Source organism: Mangifera indica, chromosome 14, assembly GCF_011075055.1.
Source record: "Mangifera indica cultivar Alphonso chromosome 14, CATAS_Mindica_2.1, whole genome shotgun sequence".
Lineage (NCBI taxonomy): Eukaryota > Viridiplantae > Streptophyta > Magnoliopsida > Sapindales > Anacardiaceae > Mangifera > Mangifera indica.
In genome coordinates, this window is record NC_058150.1 from 6,641,855 (window position 1) to 6,667,989 (window position 26,135).

General features: G+C 32.7%; 3 protein-coding genes and 4 non-coding genes across 8 annotated transcripts; all 7 read left to right on the forward strand.

Annotated features, from left to right (window-relative positions):
* The first annotated feature begins 1,637 nt into the window (after window positions 1–1,637).
* Window positions 1,638–3,199, forward strand: LOC123195912 (peroxidase 39-like). Its single transcript, XM_044609776.1, has 4 exons — window positions 1,638–1,936; window positions 2,014–2,208; window positions 2,299–2,461; window positions 2,548–3,199. The coding sequence occupies exons 1-4, from the start codon at window positions 1,727–1,729 to the stop codon at window positions 2,961–2,963; spliced, it is 984 nt and encodes a 327-aa protein (XP_044465711.1). The 5' UTR covers window positions 1,638–1,726; the 3' UTR covers window positions 2,964–3,199.
* A 2,052-nt stretch (window positions 3,200–5,251) lies between these two features.
* On the forward strand, window positions 5,252–5,347 carry LOC123197097. Its single transcript, XR_006497798.1, has one exon. It is a non-coding gene; the product is annotated as a small nucleolar RNA Z157/R69/R10 (small nucleolar RNA).
* Window positions 5,348–5,507: 160 nt separating this feature from the next.
* On the forward strand, window positions 5,508–5,594 carry LOC123197101. The gene has a single exon (XR_006497802.1). It is a non-coding gene; the product is annotated as a small nucleolar RNA R11/Z151 (small nucleolar RNA).
* An 80-nt stretch (window positions 5,595–5,674) lies between these two features.
* LOC123197102 lies at window positions 5,675–5,784 on the forward strand. The gene has a single exon (XR_006497803.1). It is a non-coding gene; the product is annotated as a small nucleolar RNA Z152/R70/R12 (small nucleolar RNA).
* A 47-nt stretch (window positions 5,785–5,831) lies between these two features.
* LOC123197107 lies at window positions 5,832–5,955 on the forward strand. The gene has a single exon (XR_006497808.1). It is a non-coding gene; the product is annotated as a small nucleolar RNA snoR80 (small nucleolar RNA).
* A 5,600-nt stretch (window positions 5,956–11,555) lies between these two features.
* On the forward strand, window positions 11,556–15,898 carry LOC123195501 (traB domain-containing protein-like). The gene is made up of 9 exons (XM_044609239.1): window positions 11,556–12,053; window positions 12,698–12,745; window positions 12,909–12,968; window positions 13,043–13,126; window positions 13,231–13,335; window positions 13,680–13,793; window positions 13,953–14,053; window positions 14,936–15,047; window positions 15,484–15,898. The coding sequence occupies exons 1-9, from the start codon at window positions 11,571–11,573 to the stop codon at window positions 15,610–15,612; spliced, it is 1,236 nt and encodes a 411-aa protein (XP_044465174.1). The 5' UTR covers window positions 11,556–11,570; the 3' UTR covers window positions 15,613–15,898.
* A 1,429-nt stretch (window positions 15,899–17,327) lies between these two features.
* Window positions 17,328–25,644, forward strand: LOC123196081 (zinc finger CCCH domain-containing protein 40). 2 transcript variants are annotated; one of them, XM_044609960.1, is made up of 12 exons: window positions 17,328–17,496; window positions 17,618–17,820; window positions 19,305–19,415; window positions 19,653–19,686; window positions 20,434–20,566; window positions 20,674–20,730; window positions 23,044–23,141; window positions 23,455–23,526; window positions 23,873–24,090; window positions 24,527–24,732; window positions 25,075–25,281; window positions 25,411–25,644. In XM_044609960.1, exons 2-12 carry the CDS (start codon window positions 17,703–17,705, stop codon window positions 25,447–25,449), a joined length of 1,293 nt encoding a protein of 430 aa, XP_044465895.1. In that variant the 5' UTR covers window positions 17,328–17,496; window positions 17,618–17,702; the 3' UTR covers window positions 25,450–25,644. The 2 variants fall into 2 exon arrangements, with proteins under 2 accessions (XP_044465895.1, XP_044465894.1); XM_044609959.1 differs by lacking the exon at window positions 17,328–17,496 and adding an exon at window positions 18,555–19,000 and having other exon boundaries at window positions 17,649–17,820.
* Window positions 25,645–26,135: the final 491 nt, after the last annotated feature.

Sequence of the window (26,135 nt, forward strand, 5' to 3'; positions counted from 1 at the left end):
TCTCAGAAGAGGAGCTACCTTTGTTTTCTGCCTGTACAATGCAAAATAGTCTTTCACCATGCAAAATGCCAGCAATGGGACTAGCTTTTACCAAGGCATATTATTTTCTTCATCTCTGGGAGATCCAAATCTAAAACAAAGAATGTCCCCATAAAGATTTTTCAATTCTCTTTGATGCCCTCAATTTGTTTTTTTTTTTAATTTTTTTTGCTCGGTCTCTTGTCTTATAATAATGTATGCAGCTGTACTCCATGTGTTGCATTATTAAGTCATTTTATAAGATATGTCAAGTCTTATTGTGAACTTTGTACTACTTATATTCCAAATTCATAATGATTTCTCGTCTCTTTCCAAATGTGTCGGCTACAATGGCCGCAGCAGGTGATGAATTATTGATTTGAAAATTGAACAGTTCAGAAAACGACACTACAGCTATCAGGAGCAGGTGAATCGATTGCTGTTAATCTACCACATTCTTGTTTCTTTGTTGTATAATTTTAGCCTGAAATCGTAAGAGACATTACCAAATCCATTACATAATTTAAGCCACCACACCTCTCTGGGACAACTGAATTGGTTGGTTAATGAATATCACTTATCCTACAAGTCAAGATTTTAAATGAACTACTTTACATTAAAAATAAGGCCAAACGGCTATTTCCCACCCAAAGTTTGTTGTTTTTTCAAGTTTTCACCTTTTAACTATGAAAATACCAAACACACATCCATGACCGGTTAGATTTAACAAAACCCTAACGGTGGTAAATTTAATCTCATTTTTCCCCCTAAAAGTTTAAAAACTAACATTTTTTCCCTAAGCTAAATTTGAAAAGATTACATTTCCCCCCCTAGTGTTTATTTCCAAACCCTTTCACTTTCTCCAATGCCATCACCGGCCGTCTTCCCCTCCAGACGGTTTCTCTTCCACCGACAGTCGCCCTCAACTCTTGCACTACGTATCCGATACAGAGAGAAGTCGTCTGAGAAGAGAAATCGTTTTCCCAGATGATAAAGACTAGATCCATCGATCTCGTCTTCCCAGATGACAAAGACTAGATCCATCGATCTCGTCTTCTTTTGGGAAGACGATCGTCTTCCCAGACGACAATGACTGGGAAGACAAAGAACTTCGTTTTCCCCGACGAAGTTCTTTGTCTTCCACGGCTTCTCCGACTCCGATCGGACATCTAAATGGGAGGAAAGAGTTCACCGGAAGGAGAGGAAGCTTCAGGAGGGAGAGGTCGTCGGCAATGGAGCCGGAGATGTCGTCGGAGATTTCAAAACGAAACCCTAGGGTGAACCGGCGATTTTTTAAAACTTAGGCTGGGGGAAAATTTTAGTTTTTAAAGTTTAGGGGGCAAAATAGATTCTATTTTAGTTTATTTTTAATATTATAGCGAAAATGACGATTTTACCCTTATCACCGTTAGGGTTTTGTTGAATCTAACCGGTCATGGGTGGGCGTTTGGTGTTTCCATAGTTAAAGGGTGGAAAATTGAGAAAACATCAAACCTTGGGTGGTAAATAGTCATTTGGCCTAAAAATAAAACAAGGGTTCCAAAAGAAGCACATGATAGTTTGCTAGGTGGACCATTTTGTATCGTCTTGCTTCTTTTCATGTTGCTGTTATAAGTGTCTATAAATTCATTGGCTTGTGTCGGCAACAAGCACATTAAAGCAGCTCCTCATTACCTGTGAAGTTTCTTCCATATCAGAAAAGAAAATAATGGGAAGGATGAATCAATTTGGTATTATGGTGTTGAGTCTTCTGGGGTTGATAGTGGCAAGTCAAGCTCAATTGCAAATGGGATTTTATGCTAAGAGCTGTCCAAAAGCTGAACAGATTGTGCTTAACTATGTTAAAGAGCACATCCCCAATGCTCCATCACTAGCAGCAACTTTTATTAGAATGCATTTCCATGACTGCTTTGTCAGGGTTTGTGTTTTTCTTCCCTCTTTGTTTCTCTTTTCAAATCTTTGTAAATTTTTTGTTAACATTTTGCCAATTTTCAGGGTTGTGATGCATCCGTGCTTCTAAACTCAACGACAGGCAATGCAGATGCTGAGAGGGATGCACCTCCAAATCTAACACTCAGAGGCTTTGACTTCATTGACAAAGTTAAGAGCCTTTTGGAAGAAGAATGCCCTGGTGTAGTTTCTTGTGCAGATACTCTTACTCTAGTTGCAAGAGACTCAATTGTCACCACAGTAAGAACTTCATCAAATTATCTTCAAACCTGCTTCTTACATTTTTATATTCTCTTATATTTCAGTTTTGTCTTATCATCCTCTAAATAGGGAGGTCCTTTTTGGAATGTTCCAACTGGACGTAGAGATGGGACGATCTCCAATATCACAGAAGCAACAAACAACATCCCATTTCCAACAAACAACTTCACCACTGTCTTCCGACTCTTCAATAATCAAGGACTTGATCTAAAGGACTTGGTTCTGCTATCTGGTGAGCTTAAAAACTATCATCTCAGCTATAATTACATGGAAATTGTTCCAAATTCAGTAACATGAAATGTTACTGAATTATTTCAGGTGCCCACACAATCGGAATTGCTCACTGTACATCATTTGAGAACCGTCTGTACAATTTCACTGGAGTAGGCGATGAAGACCCGTCTCTTGATAGTGAATATGCAGCAACTCTGAGGGCAAATAAGTGCAGAGTTCTGAATGACACTACCACAAAAGTAGAGATGGACCCCGGGAGTCGCAAGACTTTTGACCTTAGCTACTACTCCCTTTTGGTTAAGAGAAGGGGTCTGTTTCAATCTGATGCTGCTTTGATTACTAACTCTAGCTCATTAGCTTTAATTAACCAACTGCTCAGTGGATCAGAGCAAAATTTCTTCACCGAATTTGCCACCTCTATGGAGAAAATGGGGCGAATCAATGTCAAGACTGGGACAACCGGTCAGATCAGGAAGCGATGTGCTTTAGTCAACAGCTAAGTGCCAGAGTAGTCAGCATTGCCCTCATATTTTAATTTAATTTTCATTTCTTCTATTGGAAGTTCTGTAATATATAACCTCGGCTATCTCTCCTAATGTTGCGCGAATAATATAGCCTTTCTATGATATCTTCCTTTTTACCTTCAGAAGATTGTATTTTTTGTGACAGAAGCAATCATGTATAAGATTGCAGTCCTTCCCATGGAAATATAATAAAATTTTCCCAATTTGAGCAATGTTTCTTGTTAACAAACTCCAATAAGAAGTAAATTATACGGTTCAAATCATCAAATCATATTTATATTATATTAATTCCAATTTCAAATTAAAGATCTTTAATTCTGATCCAATCGTCAAAATTTTTTAATATTAACTAATTATTTAATATTTAAATTGACATGGTATTAAATTTTTCATCAAATTATCTCAACTTATAATTAATAAAACATATAATATAATATTATATACCAAAACTTTTAAAACATGTTAATAATCTTATTACCCATATCATATTTTTATTATTCATTAATAAAATAAAAATTTTAAATAAAAATAATTATAACTATATAAATGGATAAATATATAAATATTTTAATATTTATCCTTAACAAATACTATAAAAGTATGATATTATTTTTTTTTTTTTAAGATCCTATATCGAGGTGCGTTCGGAAATTGGAAATGCTTCTATAAGAAGTTTACCTAAAATTCATTTTTATATCCCCCCAAAAAACATAGCTGGAGTGTTGCCTAAAGAATAACATCCATGAGACCAAGCCTGGCCCCCAACTTGGCCAAAACCATAATTGAAGGACAACTAAAACAGTTCATTTCTTTGGAATACTTACATAATTACACTGAATGGCAAATCTTCTCAACGCAATGACCAAACAACCCTTACTTTTTTATCAAAAAGACTAAATTACCCTTTTACCCTAGCTTACATTCTGCAATATTACCTGGTTGTCCTCAAATTTGAGACACGGTTACAAAGAGACAAACGAGGATATTTGAAATTTGAAATAAGTAAGTAAATGAATACTATTTCTTTGAAAAAGAAAGACTTCCACGAAGAACTGGTTTAGTTTTTAAAAGGTGGTAGAGTCACAGCTTTCTTTCGTGACTTGCAGGGTTATCATCTTCTGGACCTTTTACTTTATGCGTGTAGACTGTAGACCGCGAATTTCGCCCTTAGATTATTGAACTGTCTTCACTTGTCCACATCTGAAATAATTTCTGTCACATTTTCTTCGCCCCCACTGGATGTCCACGTCATGGCAACTCCTCTGCATTTGCCTTTAACATTGGCTGTCGTGTCCGGCAAGTCCAACTTAATACTGTTTATTACTATTTTAAATATTTATTAAATATAACAAATTTAAAATATTTATTAATATTATAAGAAATTATAAATTATTATCAATATTATGAAAAAAAAAAAAATTAATATGAAAAACATAAATTTATTAATTATTAATATTATTAAAAAATTAAAAGATTAGTTGAAAAATCTAAAAAATATAATAAAAATTAAAAAGATAAAAATATATATAATTAACTGTCAACTCGTCAATAACCTACAAAGTAACCCATTAAAGGTCTGATGTAACATAATTCATTATAACACGAATTATATTGTGAGTTTTATTATTTGTATATGTTTTAACCTGATATGACTTATATGTATGATGGATCGTGTTGAAATCGGCTTAATATGACTGACTGTCACCTTTGCTTTAATACTTTTATAAATACATATTTCCAAATTTTGCATATAGGTCCTACTGGATTGTAAGGGATTCCTTTTGGATGTATAATATTTCAACATTTTTTTTATTTATATTTTGCTTATAATTTTAAAATTGCGTGCCAAGATTATTTAACCTGGGCACTTAGTGCAACAAATGTTGAATATAGAAAATGGCTTTCCATCAGAGTTTTTGATTTTCCAGCTTCTTTTTATTTGAATAAATTGTATAACTGTAAGCATCCGGCGAAACTAACCTCCAAAGACAAAAGAGAATTGCGACCCAATAGTTTGGATTGGGCTGTAACATCTTTCCCAAAACCCACTAAATTTGTTAGGCCCACTCTCTCTAAAATGGCCCAGCGGCCTACAAAACCCTAGCTCAACAGACACCCTCTTTGAAACCCTAGTTCTCACCGCACAGACATACTTGCTTCTATAAATAGGACACTAGGTATTTTCTCACTTGCATTCTCTCTGTTTTTTTCGGCATTTTCATCTTATCATGTCTTTGTTTATTGGGTATCTGTTTTTAGTTTGGAAGAGTGCTGTGATGATGCTAAATTTGTGGACTAGAGTTTCTGATCTAGGTTTTCGTAGAAGTTGAAGACTAACCCTTGGCTGTCTGAGCACCTTTCTGCGTTTATTCAATTTTTATTGGTTATTTCAGTTTTGGGTAAATGTTGGATACTCTGGGGAAAGCCCTTTTCTCTTCATCTTAATCGTTGATTTAGAGGAGGAAAAGAGAAGGCTATTCCCCAGTTACCTAGTTGACCCCGTGATTTTGATGGATTACGAGGCTTATGATGATAGCTTAAATTATCTTAGCGGATTTCAGTGAGGCTATACTGTCAATGATCTGATTGTTACACACACTGAAGCCTCTCTGTTTTTTAGTTTTTGTTGTTTTGAGAATGCTTTCATGTTTTAGTTTTGATGTATTGTAAAAGATAAAAGGGGTTTTGATGCAATGATGAGATTAAGCACTGAATGTGTGTTAAGGGTAGTGGAGAGGGCCTGAAAGTCCTCGCCGTGAACCTTATTATGAAACGACTTCTCCTTCCACTGAGCACCAATAATCCCATTTGTCTGATGCATTAGCTTTGGTAAAAGCGTCCATTACCAATTCTGGGGGATAACTGGTTCCTCTCGGTATAATGGCTCGGGCGCCATATTTATTTAGTGTGGCTATCCTGATTGTTGGTTTTTCAATGCCTTTTAATCCTGGAAACACCACATACATTTCCTTTGCGAATTTACCAAATTGAATTATCAGTGACGAAGAAATGAAAAAATGTTGGTGAATATAATCGTGTATGGCTGCTGACAGCAGCCTGCTGTCTCCATATTAGTTTTGGGTAGAGACGTCAAAGGGGCCGGCGCAGGATCAGACTCCTATGTTTTTCCGAGAGGGCTGGCTGGGTGTGCCGTGGCACGGGCCGGGTAGGATGTCAATATTCAATAATTACAATAAAAGTTATAAAATGAAAAATAAAAAAATTAATTTATCAAAATGAAAATAATTACTAAATGATAAAAGATGGCAAAAATATAAATTTTTATTTATAATAAAAAAAAAAAAATTTACATTTATCAAAATGAAAATAATTAATCTCTAAATGTGTAATTAAGAAAAATATATTGAATTTTTATTTATAATATTGAAATTAAAAATTAAATGATTGTTATTTTTCGAGAATGAATATATTTGTGTAAAAGTTGTTAAGGCTTGCTGGGTCAGTCGAGAAGGGTTTGGTATAGTTTTTATATTATATAAAAATTGTGTTTTAGGTCTATACAATTATGTCGGGGAGTGGAGGAAGAACACTGACTTGGAAAGTAACCATTTGGCCGACCTCCAGTTTCAAAAATTGTTTTAGATGTCAATTTTTGCAACACTCACACCTAATGTTTCAAAAAGTAGTCCATTCTTTTGATTAAAGCTTCCCCATACCATCAAACTCACCGGCCTGAGAAGAATTAACAAAAACACGGTCACCTGAAAGGTAAATATACGAAACTTGTAGAGGGGGAACAGAAACAGTGTGTAATTCATATTTTAAAGGGCAAATATGTAACCCCCATCATGTTCATTCTAGGGTGTGTATAATTTTGGGTTATTAGCAAAAAAAAAAGGTTATCATCTAAAAAATTAAATAATTATTGTATTTATTGATTATAATAAAAAATATTAAAATATTATTTTAATCAAATATTTTTTAAGTGTAACTATTTTAAAATCTTCTTCATATTGTTATATTTATCTAACTATTTTAAGTGTAACCATCAAAATATTATTTTATTTAAATAACTACTGTTATATTTAAAATAAAAATAGAATACTTTATCTTAAAAATAATATAGAATTGTAATAAAATTAATATTATTTATCTATTTTAAGAATATAAATAAATATATAAAGAATTTTTCCCTTAAAATATTAATAAAGTTAGAATTATAACAATATTAACATTATTTATCTATTTTAAATATACAAATAAATATGTATTTATATATATTATTATATAATAATATGTTAATTTATTTTTAATTAAAAATTATTTAAATATTAATATCCTATTTTTAATATTAATAATAAGATATTATTAGGTCTAGATTGCTCATTGATCTTTAAAACACCTATTAAACAAAATGGTCAAAACACTAATGGCCACCCAAGTTTTAATTAATAGTTGTGATACCCACTAATTTTTCAAAATCCAAATATATCAACCTATCATTTAACTTCTATTTAAATTTATTGTTAGTTACAAGAGTAAAAATATTATTTAACTAATAATACTCAAAAAAACTAAAATTTTATCTTTTTTTCTCACTTTAATTTTAAAAATTAGCAATTTCTTCCATAGTTTTATATATTTTCAATTTTGAAAGCGATTTTTTCATTTATGAGGTTTCATACTTTTTAAGTTCTCTTTTCCACCAACCCCTAGACTTTTTGAAACTTTCATTTCACCCTTATATAGCTTTTGTCAATTTTCACAATATTCAATTGATTTGTGTGTCGATGCATAGATTTGTCCAACCACAATCGTCTTCGTTCGACGATGCACAAAGCAATGTGTGTATCGACGTTTGTCGAACGAATCCATCATAGTCAAACAAATCCGACCAAATGTCCTTTGCACAAAGCATTGCCACAATTCATGGTTGATGCACAAATCAACTAAATATTGTATTCGAGAGGTGGGAAGAAGCATCGACAAAGAAAAAAGTATGAATGGTCGTTACAGAATGACGGTAAAATAATGAAACACTAAGGGGGAGAAATGTAAGTTTTCAAAACATAGGTTAGAAGAAATTGTTAGTTTTTATAATTACGGTGGAAAATGAGATGACATTTTATTTCTTTTAATATCACTTGTCAAAAGACTTTTTTATCTTTATAATTAATTGAGAATTTTAACAAAAGTTGGATGATGGGTAAATATTTAGATTTTTGAAAATTAGTATATATCACTTTGATAATGGATTGAACCTTGGATGGGAATAAGTCTTTTGGCCAAACAAAATCTAGAGTTTTGAAATATGATTTTTTCAAGCTTCCCACATTGGATAGCTGAGAACTTGACAATTCTAGCTTCTATGGCTACAGACCATGGACTCATTGATAGAAATTTATAGGCCAAAAGACTTGTTCCCACCCAATGTACAATGAAGTCCTAAAGTCTCACCTTCCAACTTTTAAAAATTCAAACACTTATCTATGAGTCAATTTTTACTAAAAATTTCAATTAGAGTTAGAAGTAAAATCATTATTTATTAAAAAAAATTTTAAAATTAAAGTTTTCTCACATTTTCTCCCCAAGTTTAAAAACTCATAATTTCCCCCCACCCAAGGTTTGAAAAGTCATATTTTCCCTCCAAATCCCTAGGTTTTCTTTCTTCTTTCTCTTCAATGACGTTGACAAATCGAAGAAGAGAAGAAGAGATAATGACATCTCTAGCATGGTTGTCACCTCTTCTTGGATAGAGATTTATAGAAGAAGAGATGAATAAACGTTTCTTTATTAACAAAGACGAAGAGACATCTCAATCTAGGAAGAGATAGAGTGTCGTCTAGACAACGAGATCTCCAAGAGTTGAAAAGTTTGGTGGCAATTGTATAGATTAAGATCTTTGAGAGGTGAAGATCTTTGTTGACTAAGATATTTCATTTTCGTCTTGATTCAACCATTGTTTCTTGTTGCCAGTGTCATCAGAGGATCGCTTGGGCATAACAAGACCAACGTTGACTTAGGTCAAGCCAAAGAAGAGGTTGGAGATGGTGGAAAGAGATGCTAGAAACTGAAAGGGGTGAAATAAAGTTTTTAAAAGTTATGGGGGTTACTGCAAATGGGAAAAAGATGGAAACTGTAAATAGGGGGAAACACGACTTTAAAAAACTAAAAAACTTTAAGTAAATATGAAGTTGTTTATTTTAAAAATTTGGGAAAAAAACATAATGAATTATATTTTTTTGAATATTATTGTTAAAATAATGATTTTACGTTTAACCTTAACTAAAAATTTTAACAGAAATTGGTTTATAAATAAAACTTTAGGTTTTTGAAAGTTAGTGGAAGTGAGTCGAAATTACATTATACCTTAGGTGGTAATTAGTCTTTTGGCCAAACTTAATATTCAACAAGCAAAGTAGAGACATCAACATTCATCTTATTCTCTTTGACATTCTCTATTGCTATAAATAAATATGATAATATATCCCAAAACCAAAACTATTTATCTATTTATCTGCTCCTCAAAATGCACGTTCGAATTCTCAACCATCAAAGCAACTATATAACAACACACATGCAACCAAATGAGGCACAAAGAAGAGAATGTTTCACTTTATAAGCTCCATATTTCCCTTCTAATTGTTATTTCTTGACACTTAAAGAAGAAGGTAAACAATCTCTGAGTAGGAAGAAAATCAATTTTTAAAATGTCAACCAAGTCCTTGAATAAATCATTTACTTGGCCTCCATTGTTATGCTAATAACTGGATCCTAAACAGGATTAAAACTTAGATGACAAAGTACAAAAAATTCAACGTATTTAATTTTAAAATTTTGTGATGGATATGAAACAACAATAACACATTTAACACACAATCAAAAGATCTTGAAAATCTTAATGTTTTTTACAAAATATGATTAGATTATTAGTAGGCCTTTAATGAATATGTTAAAACTCTTTAAAATGTCGTTGATCAATGTTTCAAATTTTATTATTCAATAACTTGTTTGATTTTATATTGTATGATATACATTAATTTAACTTTTTTTAAAGATTATAGATTTTATAACGTTTTTAGACATATTACAAAATAAATAAAAGAAAAATTTTAAAAATATTAAAAAGAAACTCCTTTATAGTTTACTATTGCTATTGCAATGGATCTTAAGGCTAAATTGTTAGAAAACATACCCAATTTTAAGCATGAGATAGTTAAGGTATAGTTACATGTGCATGTCTCAAAAGCAAATTCAAGCATATGAGTTTTAAAGATGGACTTATCCTTGTTGCTATATGTGTGGGACTTGATGCCCTAAGTTAAGAAAAGGTTTTACGGATGTTCCATGAAAACATATTTTCTCATGAGTTACTTTATATGGTTTTATAAATGTTACTGCAAGGAGAGATCTATAAGCTTTGTTTTACATACGCTTGTAATACAGTGAGATTTATCTTAACGATCCATCGGTTATGTGCATGAAGAGAAGGACTACACTAGCATACATTGCTCACGTAACTAGAGTATCAAATCATTGCCCTAACCTTATCTAATCGATATAGACAATAAAAATTTTCAATAAAGTTTTTAATGAGTGCTTTCAAGAGTTAAAATATTTTCAATTTGTATTGTATCTCATATCATCGTAAAAAAGGAATAATGTCATATATTATAGATGATGAAAGTTATATGGAGTTATTAAATAGAGGGAAAAATATATAAAATGAAGTAAAATAAATGTAATTAAATGGTCAACTACTTACTGAATTATTAACATTTACTTATTTTCTTTACATTACTACGTAAATATCAATTAACAAGACAAGTACATGGGGGATAAATTATGACATGATATTTAGGCTAAATTGAATTTTTGATTAATATTTTAAGAAATCTTTCTTTTATGTTTAAAACTATGTAAACATTTTTTGCAAATTTTTTATTGTGAGTTTTGGATTTAAGTTTATAATGAATAATGACTATCGAGGTTTCATGATTTCCCTCATAAGTTGGATGAATGTATATGTATGATTTAAGAAATATTCATTCTTTAGGTATGCATCCTTTGAATTGTACTTATTTGGAGAGAAGTGTTACATTGAAAAAAGTCTCTCCCACTATCTCTTCATCATTATAACAGACCTATTATCAAACAACTTATTTCTCTTCTAATTAAAACTTATCCATTTCTTCGTCAAACCCAACACAATCATCATTACATTGGACAAAAACGAGAATTTGGATGCCAATGAGGTTGAGAAAGAGGAATAATGTTTGAGTGATGGTGACAACCAGGAGGAGGAAAGAATTGTCTAAGTTCACAATTTTACAAGAGGAAAGAAATGATTTCAAAATATTTTTTACATTTTCATTTTTCAGCTTTGCATTGGCTAAATTAAAAGAAAATTGTTGTTTTAAAGTTTTGCCCTTTCGTATAACAATTTTTATTAATGAAAGTAATATCGGGTGGGAAATCAAACTTTTCAAACTGGAAGGGTGGTAAATTAGTTAATCAAAGTTCATGTGGGATATGGACTTGGCCCATAAATTAATTGTTGAGCAGGCCCACATTCCACCCCAAAACCTTTTGCATATACAACGCAAATGCTCAGACTCAGTTATGAAAATGAATCGCTTGACTCGCCTGGTCAATTCAACCAACTCGTACGACTTTCGTCGATATCATTTTACCACCTCTAGAACCTCAATCCCTCCCCGTCGTGCTATCACTACTCTTCCTTTATCACTCCACAGACAATTCTCGCCTTCATTGATAGTCAAATTTACCTCATTTGCCACCTTTAATAACCCGAATTTTCCCACCATGGAATCGAATCCGCCGGAGTCGGGTGAAGATTTTATTCATGTCGAGAATCCGAGCCCTGACAACGTTGTGGCACTGAGTGAGAGCATTGTTAGTCTTGGCGAGAGCGCAGTTAGTTATGTCCATGAGGTGAAAGATTCAAGCGAAGCTGCTTCGGAGGAGACGAAGAAGGAACTGCCTGAGGAGCTATCGAAGAGCGTAGTCTTCCTCACATGCGAGTCATCCGCCGAAGGCGGCACCTGCGATGTGTATGTTGTTGGAACTGCTCATATCTCCCAGGTGATCATTTGATTAGATTAAATCTGTAATTGGGTTAATCATATTCATTGATTTGTTTAAACTTTTTATTATCTTAAAATTTGGTCATCCAGTTGGAATTAGATTCAACTGTCTTAGAATAAAGTTGATGGATTAGATCTGAAACGAGAAGCAAAAAATATAATACTTGACGGAAAATTTTATGTTACTGGAATGATGTGTTTTGGTGACTTAACAATTTACACTTCCCAGGTGATGTGTATGTTGTTGAAACTGCTTACAATCTCCGTGGTGATCATTTCATTAGGTTGAATCTGTAATTGGGTTAATTACATTTCTTGATTTGTTTAAACATTTTATTATCTTAAAATTTGTCATTCAGTTGGAACTGTCTTAGAATAAAGTTGATGGCTGAAATGAGAAGCGAAGAATATGATATTTAAGGGAAATTTTATGCTATTGGAATAACGTGTTTCGGTAACTGAACAATTTACACCCAGCAATTTGTTACTAATGTTGTGTTTTGATGTTACAAAGAAGCATTCTAGTAATGTTATTGGTCCATTATGATATTATGACCTATTATTTAAACACAGTGTTTTAATTCTTGCTGATTTTGTGATAATGATTGATGGTTGTGGTAACACTTGATAATGTGGTTCCAGGAATCATGCCGACAAGTGGAAGCAATAATTGATTATTTGAAACCACAGGTGCTTTCTCTTTCGAAATTCACTAACACTTGATTCATGGATGGATCATTTTTTGCAGGTTAGCCACCTGCTTTGGAAAATTTTTCTTCTGCAATTTTTTTTTTTTTTAAGATTTTGCTTGGATGTAAGTTTACATTTGTGAATCTGTATTCAATTTTTGCAGGCTGTTTTCTTGGAATTATGCTCAAGTCGAGTGGCTATCCTTACTCCTCAAAATCTAAAGGTTTGAATCTCAGTTTATAACAACTTCTCTTTTGAGTATTGATTTGGTTGTTGAACTTACGTGTAGCTCACCAGGTACCCACCATTGGAGAAATGATAGAAATGTATAAGAAGAAGCATAACATGTTTGGAATACTTTACAGTTGGTTCCTTGCAAAGGCATGTTCTGTAATTTTTATTTCTGTTATGTGTTTGGGTGTTTATCTTGTCAATTGATTGATCCTTTATTTAAAAATATAATATATTCCTTGATTTTCTATTAGGTCGCCAGTAGGCTTGAGGTTTTTCCTGGTTCTGAGTTCCGTGTAGCATTTGAAGAAGCAATGAAGTATGGTGGCAAGGTGATACTTGGTGATCGTCCAGTACAGGTTAGATATTTGACTAGTTGCATAAAATTCTTTCATTTACCTTTCAGTTCATTATTTTTTTCTTTGTTTCTTTTTTTAATAAAAATTAGTTTAGCTGCCATATGAGCTTAATTCATGATATCTGCTACATCAAGTTCTGACGCTAACATGCCCGCTTTCTCTTGTTTGTATGCAAACTTCAAATGTTTGATTATACCAAATGTTTCCTGATGGTTTTCTTTATTAAGCTCTCTCTGCTTGCATTATTGAGTTGTCATTTACTTTTTCTTATGCATTGTATGTATGTATGTTTAATTATTTATCTATTTTATTTTGGTGCTTATGTTTAAACTTGATTTTAACAGATTACACTACGGAGGACCTGGGCAAAGATGCCACTTTGGCATAAGGCAAAATTACTGTATTCCTTGATTTTTCAAGCATTCTTCTTGCCTAGCCCTGAGGATCTTAACAAAATGGTAAGCCTTACCCTCATATTTTATCTTCACCCCATGAAGAGTTATTTTTGGTCAAAGTGCGTGAAGCTTTTGCTCTTTGGTGGAAGATAAACTAAAGTCGGAGATCCTTTTAATGCTGTTGAATTTGGTTGATGTTAATTTGGAGTTACTTATTCTCAGCTGAAGGACATGGATGACATTGACATGCTGACTCTTGTGATTCAAGAGATGAGCAAAGAATTCCCAACTTTAATGGAAACTCTTGTACATGAGCGAGATAAGTGAGTATTTTACTGACTTTATTTATCTGTTAAATTGGTATTTGGTTGTGGATACTGCCTTTATATCCTTAAATTTTCTCTAGTGATGCACAACATTGGTTCACCTCAGCTCTATTTTTTATTTTCAGTTATGATGAGGGAGCTAGGAAGATAATCTTCTATAATAAGCCTCAATAATAATAAAGAACAACCTGTTTTTTTATATTACATCTTATGTTCTCTTGCTTGGTATTTGTGGCACACTTGACTCAAAAGTGTGAAAATTATGACGGGTTAGCTTAAGATGTTTCTTAAATTCTGTTTACTAAGCAGAATTCAAATTTGAAGTTGAGCTGCCTTAATTCGTGTTTTGTCCCACCAATGATTTTCATATATTCTTCTGAGTTTCGTTAAATCTTGTTCATAGATCAGTTTCTCTTGGGCACAGTTGATAAAATGGAAAATTTGTGTTAATATGGAGAATGTTCACGGATGTAAGTCTAAGAGGTTCATCCTACCCAGCAAGCAATGAAAGAAGTTTCTGAAATTTTTTAGGAATACAAATAATTAATATTATCTGTTCAATGAAACTTTGTGAATGATCACCCAATAAATATTTGTAAGATGTTTTTGTACATGAATTTTGTTTTCATCACCCTAGTTAATAGTCATAAAAAACTCACTTTTAATGGCTATGGTGAGGTTGAGTACTCAAAGGATTTTTATTTGCTTTAGATAAATCACTTTTAGAGTTTGCACTTTGTAATTTTACTAGTATGAGTTCGCAATTCTCATCCTAAGTTTTGAAATCATGGGGCTTCACTGTGTTTTTATTTAATTTCTTATGTTACTTTGCATATAATTTCATTTTCCATATTCACAATTACTTGCATGCACGTTCAGGTACATGTCATCAACATTGTTGAGAGTTGCTAGTGAGCATAATTCAGTGGTTGCTGTTGTTGGAAGGGGACACCTACAAGGAATAAAGAAGCATTGGAAGCAACCTGTTTCAGTATGTTACTAATATACTTTGTAGAAATTATATTGTTCAAATTGTTACCTCAACACTTAGAAACAGTCCATTAGTGGTTAAATCACATATAGGAAGTGTTTGAATGCATCTATGCTGTTGGTCCTTCGTCTGTTATGAAAAAGACAAGTATCTGCTTTGTCCTAGTTTCTCAATAATTGCTCATTCCTGGCTTCTGATTTGCTTAAATGAAAATTTTAATATAGTTTTGTTAAGAGTCTTTCGACAATACTGGGTCTATATTGAAATATTAGTAGGATTAACTTCACACTTACTCCAGGATCCTTCAGAGTTCAATATAAATGCATGAAAATATTTTAGAAATTTTCTTTTGCTAGCAAAAAAAAAAAAAAAAAAACCAGACATCAATGCTTAGATTTTCATACTGTTGATTCCTTTTTTATCTTGTGTGTCACAGACAAACGATCTTATGGCAATTCCTGCACAGAAGCCAATGCGTTTTGTCGCAAAAATCCTTACCACTCTTGGTGTTGCTGGTGCTGGGGGGGCCATTATTTGGGGCATATATCTTAAATTCAAGAAATAGCTGCCAGATTTTGCGTGTGATTACATGTTGAGGTTCAGGCACAGGAGTTTCTTTACTGAAAGCAAAATTTTTAGAATTAAAATGCTAAGAACAAATAAGAAACATGACTGACTTCGTAAAATTTTGGCTGGTGATTAGTTCATTTGGTGAAGGTAGCGAATAACAACTACCTTACGTGAGAGTTTCTTTTTAGTCCTGTCTCTGTAAATTGCGAACAACATCGCCAAGCGAAGATAAAATTCTAACTGACTCGTATGAAAAAATCAATGTTACTTTATTTCAGATACGATGCTATTTTCAGCTTTATTCTCTGAATTAAGTGGGTCGTATTGTGATTGGCCATACCGAGAGCTACAAAGCAATGTTGTATAGTAGTCACTCACAAGTAAAATTATGTATATCCATTTTAAATATACAAATAGATATATATTTAATCAAGTATATCATTAAGTGATTGTGTAATTTTAAGTTAGTGATAAAGTAATATTCAATTATATGATAACATATCATAAATATATTTATTTATATATTTAAAAGTGGGTACACATAATATTACTAGTCTTTAAATTATGAGAGAATATGAATAGCTTATTATCTGTTATTTTATTTTATAATAAAATTAGATATATTTATTTTGATGTATGATTAAATAATTTTAAATCAAAGATCATATAATGACACATGTAATAAGTATGTATAACATTTATGTTTGTCTATATTATAAATGAAATTTGTCTTTCTTAAGTAATGACTAATATAACATATTAAAAACCCAGAAGGCCAAAAGACTATTTTTCGTCCAAGTTTTAGTTTAATCTTAAAAGTATATTTATAATAGTTGAAAAATTTAACACCTATCCATTCTATTAGAGTTTTTTTTGTTAGAGATAAAAGTATAACGTTATTTTATCATTAAACCTTAAAACTTTAAAAATTTATATCGTTTTTCTTCCTTAGTTTAAAAAACTGGTAATTTTTTCTATGATTAAGCTTTAAGAAGCTGCTTTTACCCCCCTAGGGTTTCAATTTTTCAAGCAATCTCTTCCTCTTTGACAATCGACAATCGACAAACAATAACCTCCGATCGTCTCTCTCTCTTCTTCCAAACTTATCCTCGCCAAAGAAGATGAAACTTCATTTGGATGAAAATAAATCATCTTTTGTTGATTCTAGATGAATTAATGAAGACAAGAAATCGTCTTCGTTAACCGACAATGAGAACGAAGCTATGATGAGTTGAAGCAACAATGAGGTCAAATTGACGACAAAATCAGATCTTTAAGTGACAAAAATAATTTTTCATTTTTGTTAATTTATCTAAAATCAACGAAGATGAGTTCGTCTAGATAAAGTTTTGTCTTTTTTGGTGAGGGTGAGACCAGAAGAAGAAAGAGAGACGACTGTAGGTTGTCAATTGTTGATTCTCAGAGAGGGAGGGGTTGCTTGAAAAATTGAAACCTTAAAGGGGTAAATGAACTTTTTAAAGTTTTATCACGAATGAAAACAGTTATTTTTTAAACTAAAGGGGTAAACTAATTGTTATTGGTATACTTTTGAAATTAAACTAAAACTTAGGGGGAACATGGGCATTTGACCAAACCAGAAATACATAATTATTTATTTATGCCAAAATAAATACGAAAACCGATACTACCACTCGTATTTGATACAAAATGACACACGTCCTTTAAATACTCGATACAGTGAGCGAAGACCACGGCATCGAGAGTTCAATTAAAATGCAAAACTAAACCAAGCACATAATCAACCAGGGTTTCGCTTTCCTTTGTTAGTCTTCGTGCTCTTGCGTTTTCATCACTCTAATTTCATGGCTTCTTAATTCCTCTCAGTTGCGGCAATGGGTCTTTTTCTCTCTTTTATATGGTCTCTTCTCTTCACTCTTCTTCTGTTTGTTTTTTATTTTTATAGTCTTTCATTAACCAATTGAAGAAACAGGCATACTGTTAAAAATAGTCTCTGACTTCTTACTTCTCATATTGTGCAGGGATCATCTTGGCAATTAAAGTTGTTTATATAATTACGACAAGTACATTTTTTTTTTAATTCTTGTGTTATATCATTATTTCAATATGGTTGAGCGGAAGTTCTTCAAAACGAAGTTATGCGTATTGTATCAAAGGGGTCGCTGTGTGCGCCAAACTTGCTCCTTTGCTCATGGAGATGCTGAACTGCGCCGATCCCATAACGGTAACTTTTAGCTCATCGTCGCACTATTCTGTAATTACTTGTCTTAATAGTTATTTTCTTCATCTGGATTATGAAATATTTGAGGCTTAGTTTACGCATTTTGGGATTGTCAGCTGGAATACGTTTGTTAACTGTAGATATAAATTTCATCTTTTCTGTTTATTTTAAGGCATAATAGTTTGAAGATTTAATGACTTTCTGAAAGTTGTGTGTGTTTTCTTTTATGGTCGTTTGCAAATGCTATGCTTTGAATTTTCTGAAAATTTATACTTTGCATAAGAGCATTTGCTATCAATCTTCGTATGTAGAATAGTTTCTCCTCTATGTTACGGTAAATAAAGCTGCCGTTGGAATACTTATTTCTCACTGGTTTGTTGTGGTTGGAATATGTTTGACTAAGAGACCTCGACTCAATTAGAATTCCTTGTTGGAAGTGAAATGCCAAAGTTATTTATAATAATTTGCTATGAATTATCATGCTTTTTGGTTTTGCACAAGTTTTATTGTTCTTAGTAAATAAATCTTATGAGGCTGGGTGACATCTAAATTGGGTGGATTGTTATTCTTTTAACTGTTTATGCAAAGTAAAGTTCCAAAGAGTTTTCAAACAGTGCAGAGACATGTCTTTTAGGAGATTATAGTGATTTTACATTATCAAAAAAATATTTTTGGGACACTTTTAATTGTATAAGCAGAGTGGCTGTTTTGTTAACAAATAAAATATCAACTGACAGGTTTAGTATCGTTTTCCATCAGAATGGATTATGCTGATTGGTAATTCTTAAAGGCGATTATCGTATTTTTCGTGGTGAACTTTTTCTTGGTTTATCTTTGTGCATCTATGAAATGGAAAAGTCTTATTGAAGGATCAATATTAGTTTTTTCTCGGAAAATATGCTCTTCCGCACCATTGGGACCACAGGCCAGTTTGGCGAACAGTTGAATGTATTCCTAAATCCTAATAATTTCTCCACTTCGTATGCTCTTGGAGCATGCGATCATCACGACATTTTTAACATCTCCTTCAATGATATTGGGAAGGTATTTCCTGGATGGAGATGGATCACTGTATGCAGTTTTTCAGGGAGTGGAATGGATTATAACCATATCATAATATGGCATTCAGAAATCAGTACCTATCAGGTTGTATTGCTTTTGGGAAGAGGAATTCAAGGAAATGGTGATTATTATTTTATCAACGCTACTTTGATCTATGATGGACAAAAAGTTCAAATCTGGATTTCCTATTTCTATGCATTATATGACAGCCCTTGTTTCTATTATCCCCTTGGAACTGGCAAGGAGGCAGTATTACTGTTCATTATTATGTTAATCATACTTTTTTCTAAATGATGGCAAGGTTAGACAAATTATGGTTTGTAGGCTTTCTGTTTTTGTCCCCTTTTTTGGTGTTGGTATGACTGAAAAGTAGCTGTAAAATGATACTCTGCTGTATTGGAAATTCTCTCCTTTCACAATTGCAGGTGGGAGGGATTATAGAGTTAGTGACTTGAGGAATAAACTTGATAGGAAGCTTTCCCCACGACGAAGATATTCTCCAGGAAGTGATGTAGGAGGTAGACATACATATCACGGTCAGTAATTGCATCACTTTTTTGTCTTTAAAATTTCCTTCCTTTCATTTTGTTGTATGGAAGAGCAGTTTAGGTATTTTGCAGATAAATATGACAGCTCCTGACCACCCGCTGTAAACTAAAACCTTTTTTTCCACAATAGATGGTTTGTTAAAACAGATATTTTTCCTATTTTTACTTGCTCTTCTTTATCCCTAATATTGAGGGTGTAATTCCTGATAAAGTGGAAAATTGCAGGACTGAGCCCTGCCAGGTCTCTTGAGAAGGAAAGGTAATATTATTGTTTTATTATTATTATTATTATTTTTTGCGGTCAGTTTTTTGTGCCAATTATTATACTGTATTTGAGTAATCTACTGATTGTTATCTTGGTTTTTATCCTTAATTTATTGTCATGTTAGGGTTAATAATTTTTTTAAATATCTAAACTGCAACTCTTCTAAAAGAAAAGCAGGATGCTGTAGGAGGGACAGTGGGATAGATGCAGATAAATGGAATAAATAATCTGAGGTGAGGGGCATAGAATGCAAAGCAACAATGTCTGAAGGGGACATTGAATAGCCAATAAAGTCTTTGTGAGACCTGTATCATGTAAATTGATACTTTATGGCTTGATTAGGCAGATATACTTTTATTGGGAGTTGATACTGAAATTGACCATTATGGGTCTTTTCTTTCTAAATCTCACATCATTCTTAATTATGGTAGAGTAGTTTGCTTATATTTCATTTTGGGAGATTAAAAGTTCAAGTCCACTGAGATTCTTGCCTGGCTTGCCAACCAATACCTGGCCCATAAAATTTATGTCAATCAACTTATGGTATGAGTGGCTTTCTAAACATGTGCCTTCTGTGGTCTAATAAAATACCCATTATTGTTATGAATCATCCTAACATCATCTATTCTTTATGTATGATCATGGAAGTATTTCATGTTATTTCTTATGCTTACATATATCAGTTATAAAATTACTTTTCAAGCAAACTAAACTAAAAAACAAGAGCATATTCTTTTACAGTGACAGAAAATACAGGAAGAAGCAGCGCATTCATGGGCAAAATGGAAGTTTGAAAATCTTGGATGGGATTGGAGATCATGTTAAAGACAGAAAAATTACTTCTTCAGGTTCCAAAACTATCCTTCAGGAGCAGGTTTGAAGAACTTAGTATAGAATTAATTTTAATTAATTAGTGTCATTTTGCCCTCTCTATTTTAAGAAAAAACTTAATTTGGTTTTTTTATTTGGAAATTTGTGCAGCTAAAAGAAGTACAGTCAAATATTAGCATGCATGAGCTCCAAAAACATCAATTAGAGGTTAGTCAATCTCCTACTGGTTGTCGTTACTTATAAATTATGAAGTATGGCCAACATGTCTAAGTTTTTCTATTTAATTTGTCTTTACTTTTTGTTTTCTATTACGCCAAATTTATTTTTGGAGTTAGTTTTTAATTGTTTGGATGCTTTATTTTGTGTAAAATTTAAACGGAAACAAATAAATTTTCTGTTGGTCTTTGAAAAGATTTCTGTCTTGTCATGTATGAAAATAATTTGAAATGTATATTCTTTACTGGTGTTGTGTTTTGCTTTTGTTATTTAAGGTAGTTGAAATAAACTATTTGGTTGTGTTAGATTCAATTTCTCAATTTCTTTTTTGAAATTTTAGTTTGAAGTTCTTATCAAATGTAATTTTACTTCATTCCCGTCCTATACTTCTTTGTTGTTTCTTTATTCTTTTTAATGTCTTCTCTGAGGTTTTGTGGACTGCTTGTTCACTTATTTTTAATCCTTCATCTTGTAATCAATAGTTAAATTCTCTTGTTTCTTATGGTAAATTTGAACTTCTAGAAAGTGATTATAGTGTGAATGAGGATAATAATATAAATGAGACTAGCAATTGACAATGGATGTGTGAACATAGGATAACCAAAGAAAGCCAAGTATAGGTGTATTTTTCTCACATATGTAATGAATAATTAGAGTTGACAGATTTAGATTGATGGATGGAGGCACCAGCCACTATGATTTTAATATGATGCTGTTTGGACACATCATCTATGTTCTTGTCATGATAACTATTAGTTTTCTTTTTGCCCTGCATCCATGTGTAAGAATTTAAGGCATGGTATTTATCGCCTGATGTATTGGTTTTTTAAGATTGATGTGAATGAACTTAACTACTTAAGGCATGGCGTTAAAGGCCTTGGATGGATGGAAGCACCAGCCACAATGATTTAATGTGATGCTGTTTGGTTGCATCATTCTATTTTATTGTCATGATGGCTATTAATTTTCTTTTTGCCTTGCATCCATGTGTATGAATTTAAGGGATGTTATTCATTGACTGATGTCTTGGTTTTTTTAAAGATTGATGTGGATGAACTTAAGGCATGTCATTTAAGGCTGCAGATTGATGGATGGAAGCACCAGTCACTATGATTTTAAAATGATGCTGTTTGGTTACATCAATATGTGGTATTGTCATGATGGCTATTGGTTTTCTTTTTGCTCTGCTTCCATGTGTATGAATTTAAGGCATGGTGTTCATCGCCTGATGTATCGGTTTTTTAAAAAATGATGTGGATGAACTTAGGGCATGTAATTTAAGGCCGTAGATTGATGGATGGAAGCACCAGTCATGATTTTTAAAGATTGATGTGGATGAACTTAAGGCATGTCATTTAAGGCCGAAGATTGATGGATGGAAGCTTCAGTTACTATGATCTTAATATTATTCTGTTTGGTTACATCATTATGTGTTATTGTCATGATGGCTATCAGTTCTTTTTTTTTTTTTTTTGGCCTTGCATCCATGTGTATGAATTTAAAGCTTGGTATTTATCACCTGATGTATTGGTTTTATATTGATTGATGTGGATGAACTTAAGGCAGGACATTTAAGGCCTTAGATTGATGGATGGAAGCACCAGCCACTATGATTTTAATATGATGCTGTTTGGTCACATCATTCTGTGTTATTGTCATGATGGCTATTAGTTTTCTTTTTGCCTGCATTGGTATGAATCTAAGGCACGATAGTGATCGTCTGACATATTGGTTTTTTAAAGATTGGTCTAGATGAACTTAAGCCTTGGCATTTAAGGCATGAGATTGATGGATGGAAGAACCAGTCACTATGATTTTAATATGATGCTGTCTGCTGCATTGGTATGAATCTAAGGCACGATAGTGATCGTCTGACATATTGGTTTTTTAAAGATTGGTCTAGATGAACTTAAGCCTTGGCATTTAAGGCATGAGATTGATGGATGGAAGAACCAGTCACTATGATTTTAATATGATGCTGTCTGCTTACATCATTCTGTGTTATCGTCATGATGGCTATTATTTTTCTTTTTGCCTTGCATCCATGTGTATGAATTTAAGGCATGACATTATGGCTTGATGTATTGGTTTTTTATGGATTGATGTGGATGAACTTAAGGCATAGCATTTAAGGCCTTAGATTGATGGATGGAAGCACCAGCCACTGTGAATTTAATATAATGCTGTTTGGTCACATCATTCTGTGTTATTGTCATGATGACTATTAGTTTTCTTTTTGCCCTGCTTTCATGTGTATGAATTTAAGAAATGGTATTCATTACCTGATGTATTGGTTTTTTAAAGATTGATGTGGATGAGAAGGTTCAAGAAGCAGATATTCTTACTTCCAGGATTAAGGAGCTTGAGACTCAACTAAATAAGGAGAAAGAGGAGTGTAAAAGGTGATCATGAGAATATCCCTTGATTTTTGCTGAAATGTTATTAAATCAGTCTTGAGAAAAACGTTGATTCAGAACTCTGAACAGTAAATTTTTCATAAACAATTTGAAGTCTTGTATCAAATGTGTTTTCCAGTTTTAAAATAATTTGACAAATAACTCAAAATTTTTAGATTGTCTTAATTTCTCAAAATTGTTTTCAGATCACAAACAATCGCTGCTTTTTTTCTCTTTGTCTGATCATGTATCAAGTACATGAGTGGATGACTGATTATCCCTTTCTCACCCAGTTCCTATGGCCAATTGAAATATGCAGGATAGCTTTGAAAATCAAGAAATTTATTAAAGAACATAACCGTCATGTAAGGATCCAAGATGAACTTAAGAGGCAAGTTATTGTTTGCACTGTACCACTTCTGTGCAGATCTTTAATTTTTTGTGTGCTTTCACATAGGTCATCCTATTTTATTGCATTGTCAGGATTCTGTATGGGGGGCCGCCCTTTTCAAGAATTTTCTTTTTATTATATTATATATTTTTTGGTGAAATAGCCTATAGGTTTGGGTGGGATGATATGAAATAGAGCAGTTGCCAATTGGCAGTCGAAACGTAGAAGGAACTTCCTTATTCACAAAATTCCTGTGTGAAAGAGCCCAAATGATTGAGCGTTATAGCATAGAGAAAGGACTATCTTCATGGTTTTATGTTTTGGTTTATTATGTCTAAATTTGTAGATCACAAGCACAACTTCAGAAGTTGGGTAATCAGCTTGGCTCAGATCCTACTATAACTGGTGTCAATGAAGAGGATTCAACCATCAATGTTGTAAGTGATGGAGAGACTGCCAATAACCATCTAGTCAGCTCACATAATGATGTCCTGACTTTATCTTCTCCAAAGAAAAAAAAGTTGCGTGGTGATCGGGTCACTGCTGAAGAATCCATACAAGAAGGTACTTTAACTGACATTTCTAACATTACGAAGTATATAAAGCCTGAAGAATATATCCCCATTTCCTGGACTTCTCATTGTCTTAAATTCATAAAAGTTATTAATTTAGGAAATTAGGAATGCTTCACCCTAGTTCTTGTGATCCGACAATTTGTGATTGTGTTTACTGATTAGGTATAACTGGGCTTACATACATGTGGTAAATTTGTTTGTACGTTTTAGGTTAATGGTATCTACTTTAGAAGTGTTTAAAGTAGAGTGCTTTATTGTTGGATATGAACATCATATAGGAGTTTTAAATGCCAATTGTCTCTGTAATTAGGCAAACAGTAGTGAAGCACATTTTCTGTTGTGCGCTTTGATGTTATGTTTGTGTATTTCATCACATCATGTTTGCCCGATTGTTATTTATGCTGCTTTTTTTTGGGGCCTTTTAGCCAATTTAATGAAAGATAGAGGACGGTGGGATGAATCTATTACATCGGAGAAAGTTTCTCGGTGGAATGTGCACCCTTTTCAATCTAATGTTGGCATAGAAGTTGAGGCTGTAAACAATGGAAATAGTGACCAAGGACCTTTAGTAGATCAAGGCAAACTGAAGAAAAGAAAGTTTGTCTCTACCAACTTCCCTGCTGCAGATAAGGTCATCTTCTCACTAATTATTTTTTATCTTTCAATGAAGAATCAGAGTTTTCTCACAGTATGTGAAATGTTAATGGAGTCTGCACTCCTACTGTGGTGCAAGTGCAGAGATTTAAGTCTTTTACATATTCTCTGTATTATAGCTGTGGCTTGCAACTTGTGGTAAATTTGTCTTTCTGATCCATCAAAATTCCTTTGATCAATATATGAACAGTATGATAAAATTGGTGAGGAAAGTTGCTGAAAGAAAGTGAAAAAGAGATATTAAGTGAATTATACATGTTTAAGTAATTGTCCTGGAGGATAGGGAAGATTTTTTACCATTGCATAATCTAATTTGCAGTTGACAAATTTGGGATCTGGGAATGTGGTACCATCAATGAGCATCGCCTCCCATGCAATTGATGAAGAGGTTGAGATTGAAGTGGAGAAGACTGAGCGGGTGGTTGAAATGGCTTCAGCAGGAAATGATAAACAAGTAATAATGAATGCCAAGGGGATGCCATTCAGACCTCCCCCTCCACCAATCCCCAAAAATGCTTATCTAGAGGTCAGTTTGTTCATAGCAGTTCTTTTCAAAAACATCTCATGCTAAATGTAATCTGCTTTTTTCTTAAAAGATGCATTCTTTCAAAATTTTCTATAAATTGGCATCTAATATGAGGAATTGAACTTGCAGTATGTGGGTGATGATGAGAATGTGGATGTGGTGGGCTGAAGGGAGATGGTGATTCCTCAGGGTTTTACTTTTGGAGTATATTACTGTTGGAGTTGATGTATTTCCTAGTTCTCTTAAGAAACCTAATATTATCTTATGTAAATCAGCATCATTATCCCTTAACTCCATTTTGCCGTTTCTGGGCACAATGCTAGAACATAGTACTATATTTAAATGAAAATTTTATTTTGGTGATCTTTAGCTCAGATCAAATTAATTTGTAGATGCTAACACACAAAAAGAAAGAAAAGAGAGAGAGCTTGCCCTAGGGAATGATTATTTTTGAAGAATGTCTGGAAGAAAAGTTATAATTTATCATTAATTCTATTTCCACTGTAAGTTTTTGTTTCATAAAATTCAACCACGTCTTACACCGCCCTAATTTTTATTTTCTCTTAACTTAAAGATAAAAAAGCAGGGATATGGGCAAAATTCCTTTATGAAAATAAAACAGTTTCCTCGTATGAGTTATCAAACGCAGCCTTTTACTACATAATGATGTCAATTATGGATATACAATTTATGTACAAAGATGATATGTTATCATATAATTAAATGATTTTGAATTAAAAATAAAATAAAATTTAATCACATGATAATACATTATTTGTATAAACAAATTGTGTATAAAAAATATATACACATAAAATTACTCTAACAATAATACAGTTGTTTTGGAATAGATT

Coding starts and splice junctions, on each gene's coding strand:
- LOC123195912 (XM_044609776.1), top strand. CDS start 1,727: ATGGGAAGGATGAATCAATTTGGTATTATGGTGTTGAGTCTTCTGGGG. Junction 1,937..2,013: donor TCCATGACTGCTTTGTCAGG/GTTTGTGTTTTT, acceptor GCCAATTTTCAG/GGTTGTGATGCATCCGTGCT. Junction 2,209..2,298: donor GAGACTCAATTGTCACCACA/GTAAGAACTTCA, acceptor TCCTCTAAATAG/GGAGGTCCTTTTTGGAATGT.
- LOC123195501 (XM_044609239.1), top strand. CDS start 11,571: ATGAAAATGAATCGCTTGACTCGCCTGGTCAATTCAACCAACTCGTAC. Junction 14,054..14,935: donor CTTGTACATGAGCGAGATAA/GTGAGTATTTTA, acceptor ATGCACGTTCAG/GTACATGTCATCAACATTGT. Junction 15,048..15,483: donor ATTGGAAGCAACCTGTTTCA/GTATGTTACTAA, acceptor TGTGTGTCACAG/ACAAACGATCTTATGGCAAT.
- LOC123196081 (XM_044609959.1), top strand. CDS start 18,715: ATGCTCTTCCGCACCATTGGGACCACAGGCCAGTTTGGCGAACAGTTG. Junction 20,567..20,673: donor AAACTATCCTTCAGGAGCAG/GTTTGAAGAACT, acceptor AAATTTGTGCAG/CTAAAAGAAGTACAGTCAAA. Junction 25,282..25,410: donor CCAAAAATGCTTATCTAGAG/GTCAGTTTGTTC, acceptor TTGAACTTGCAG/TATGTGGGTGATGATGAGAA.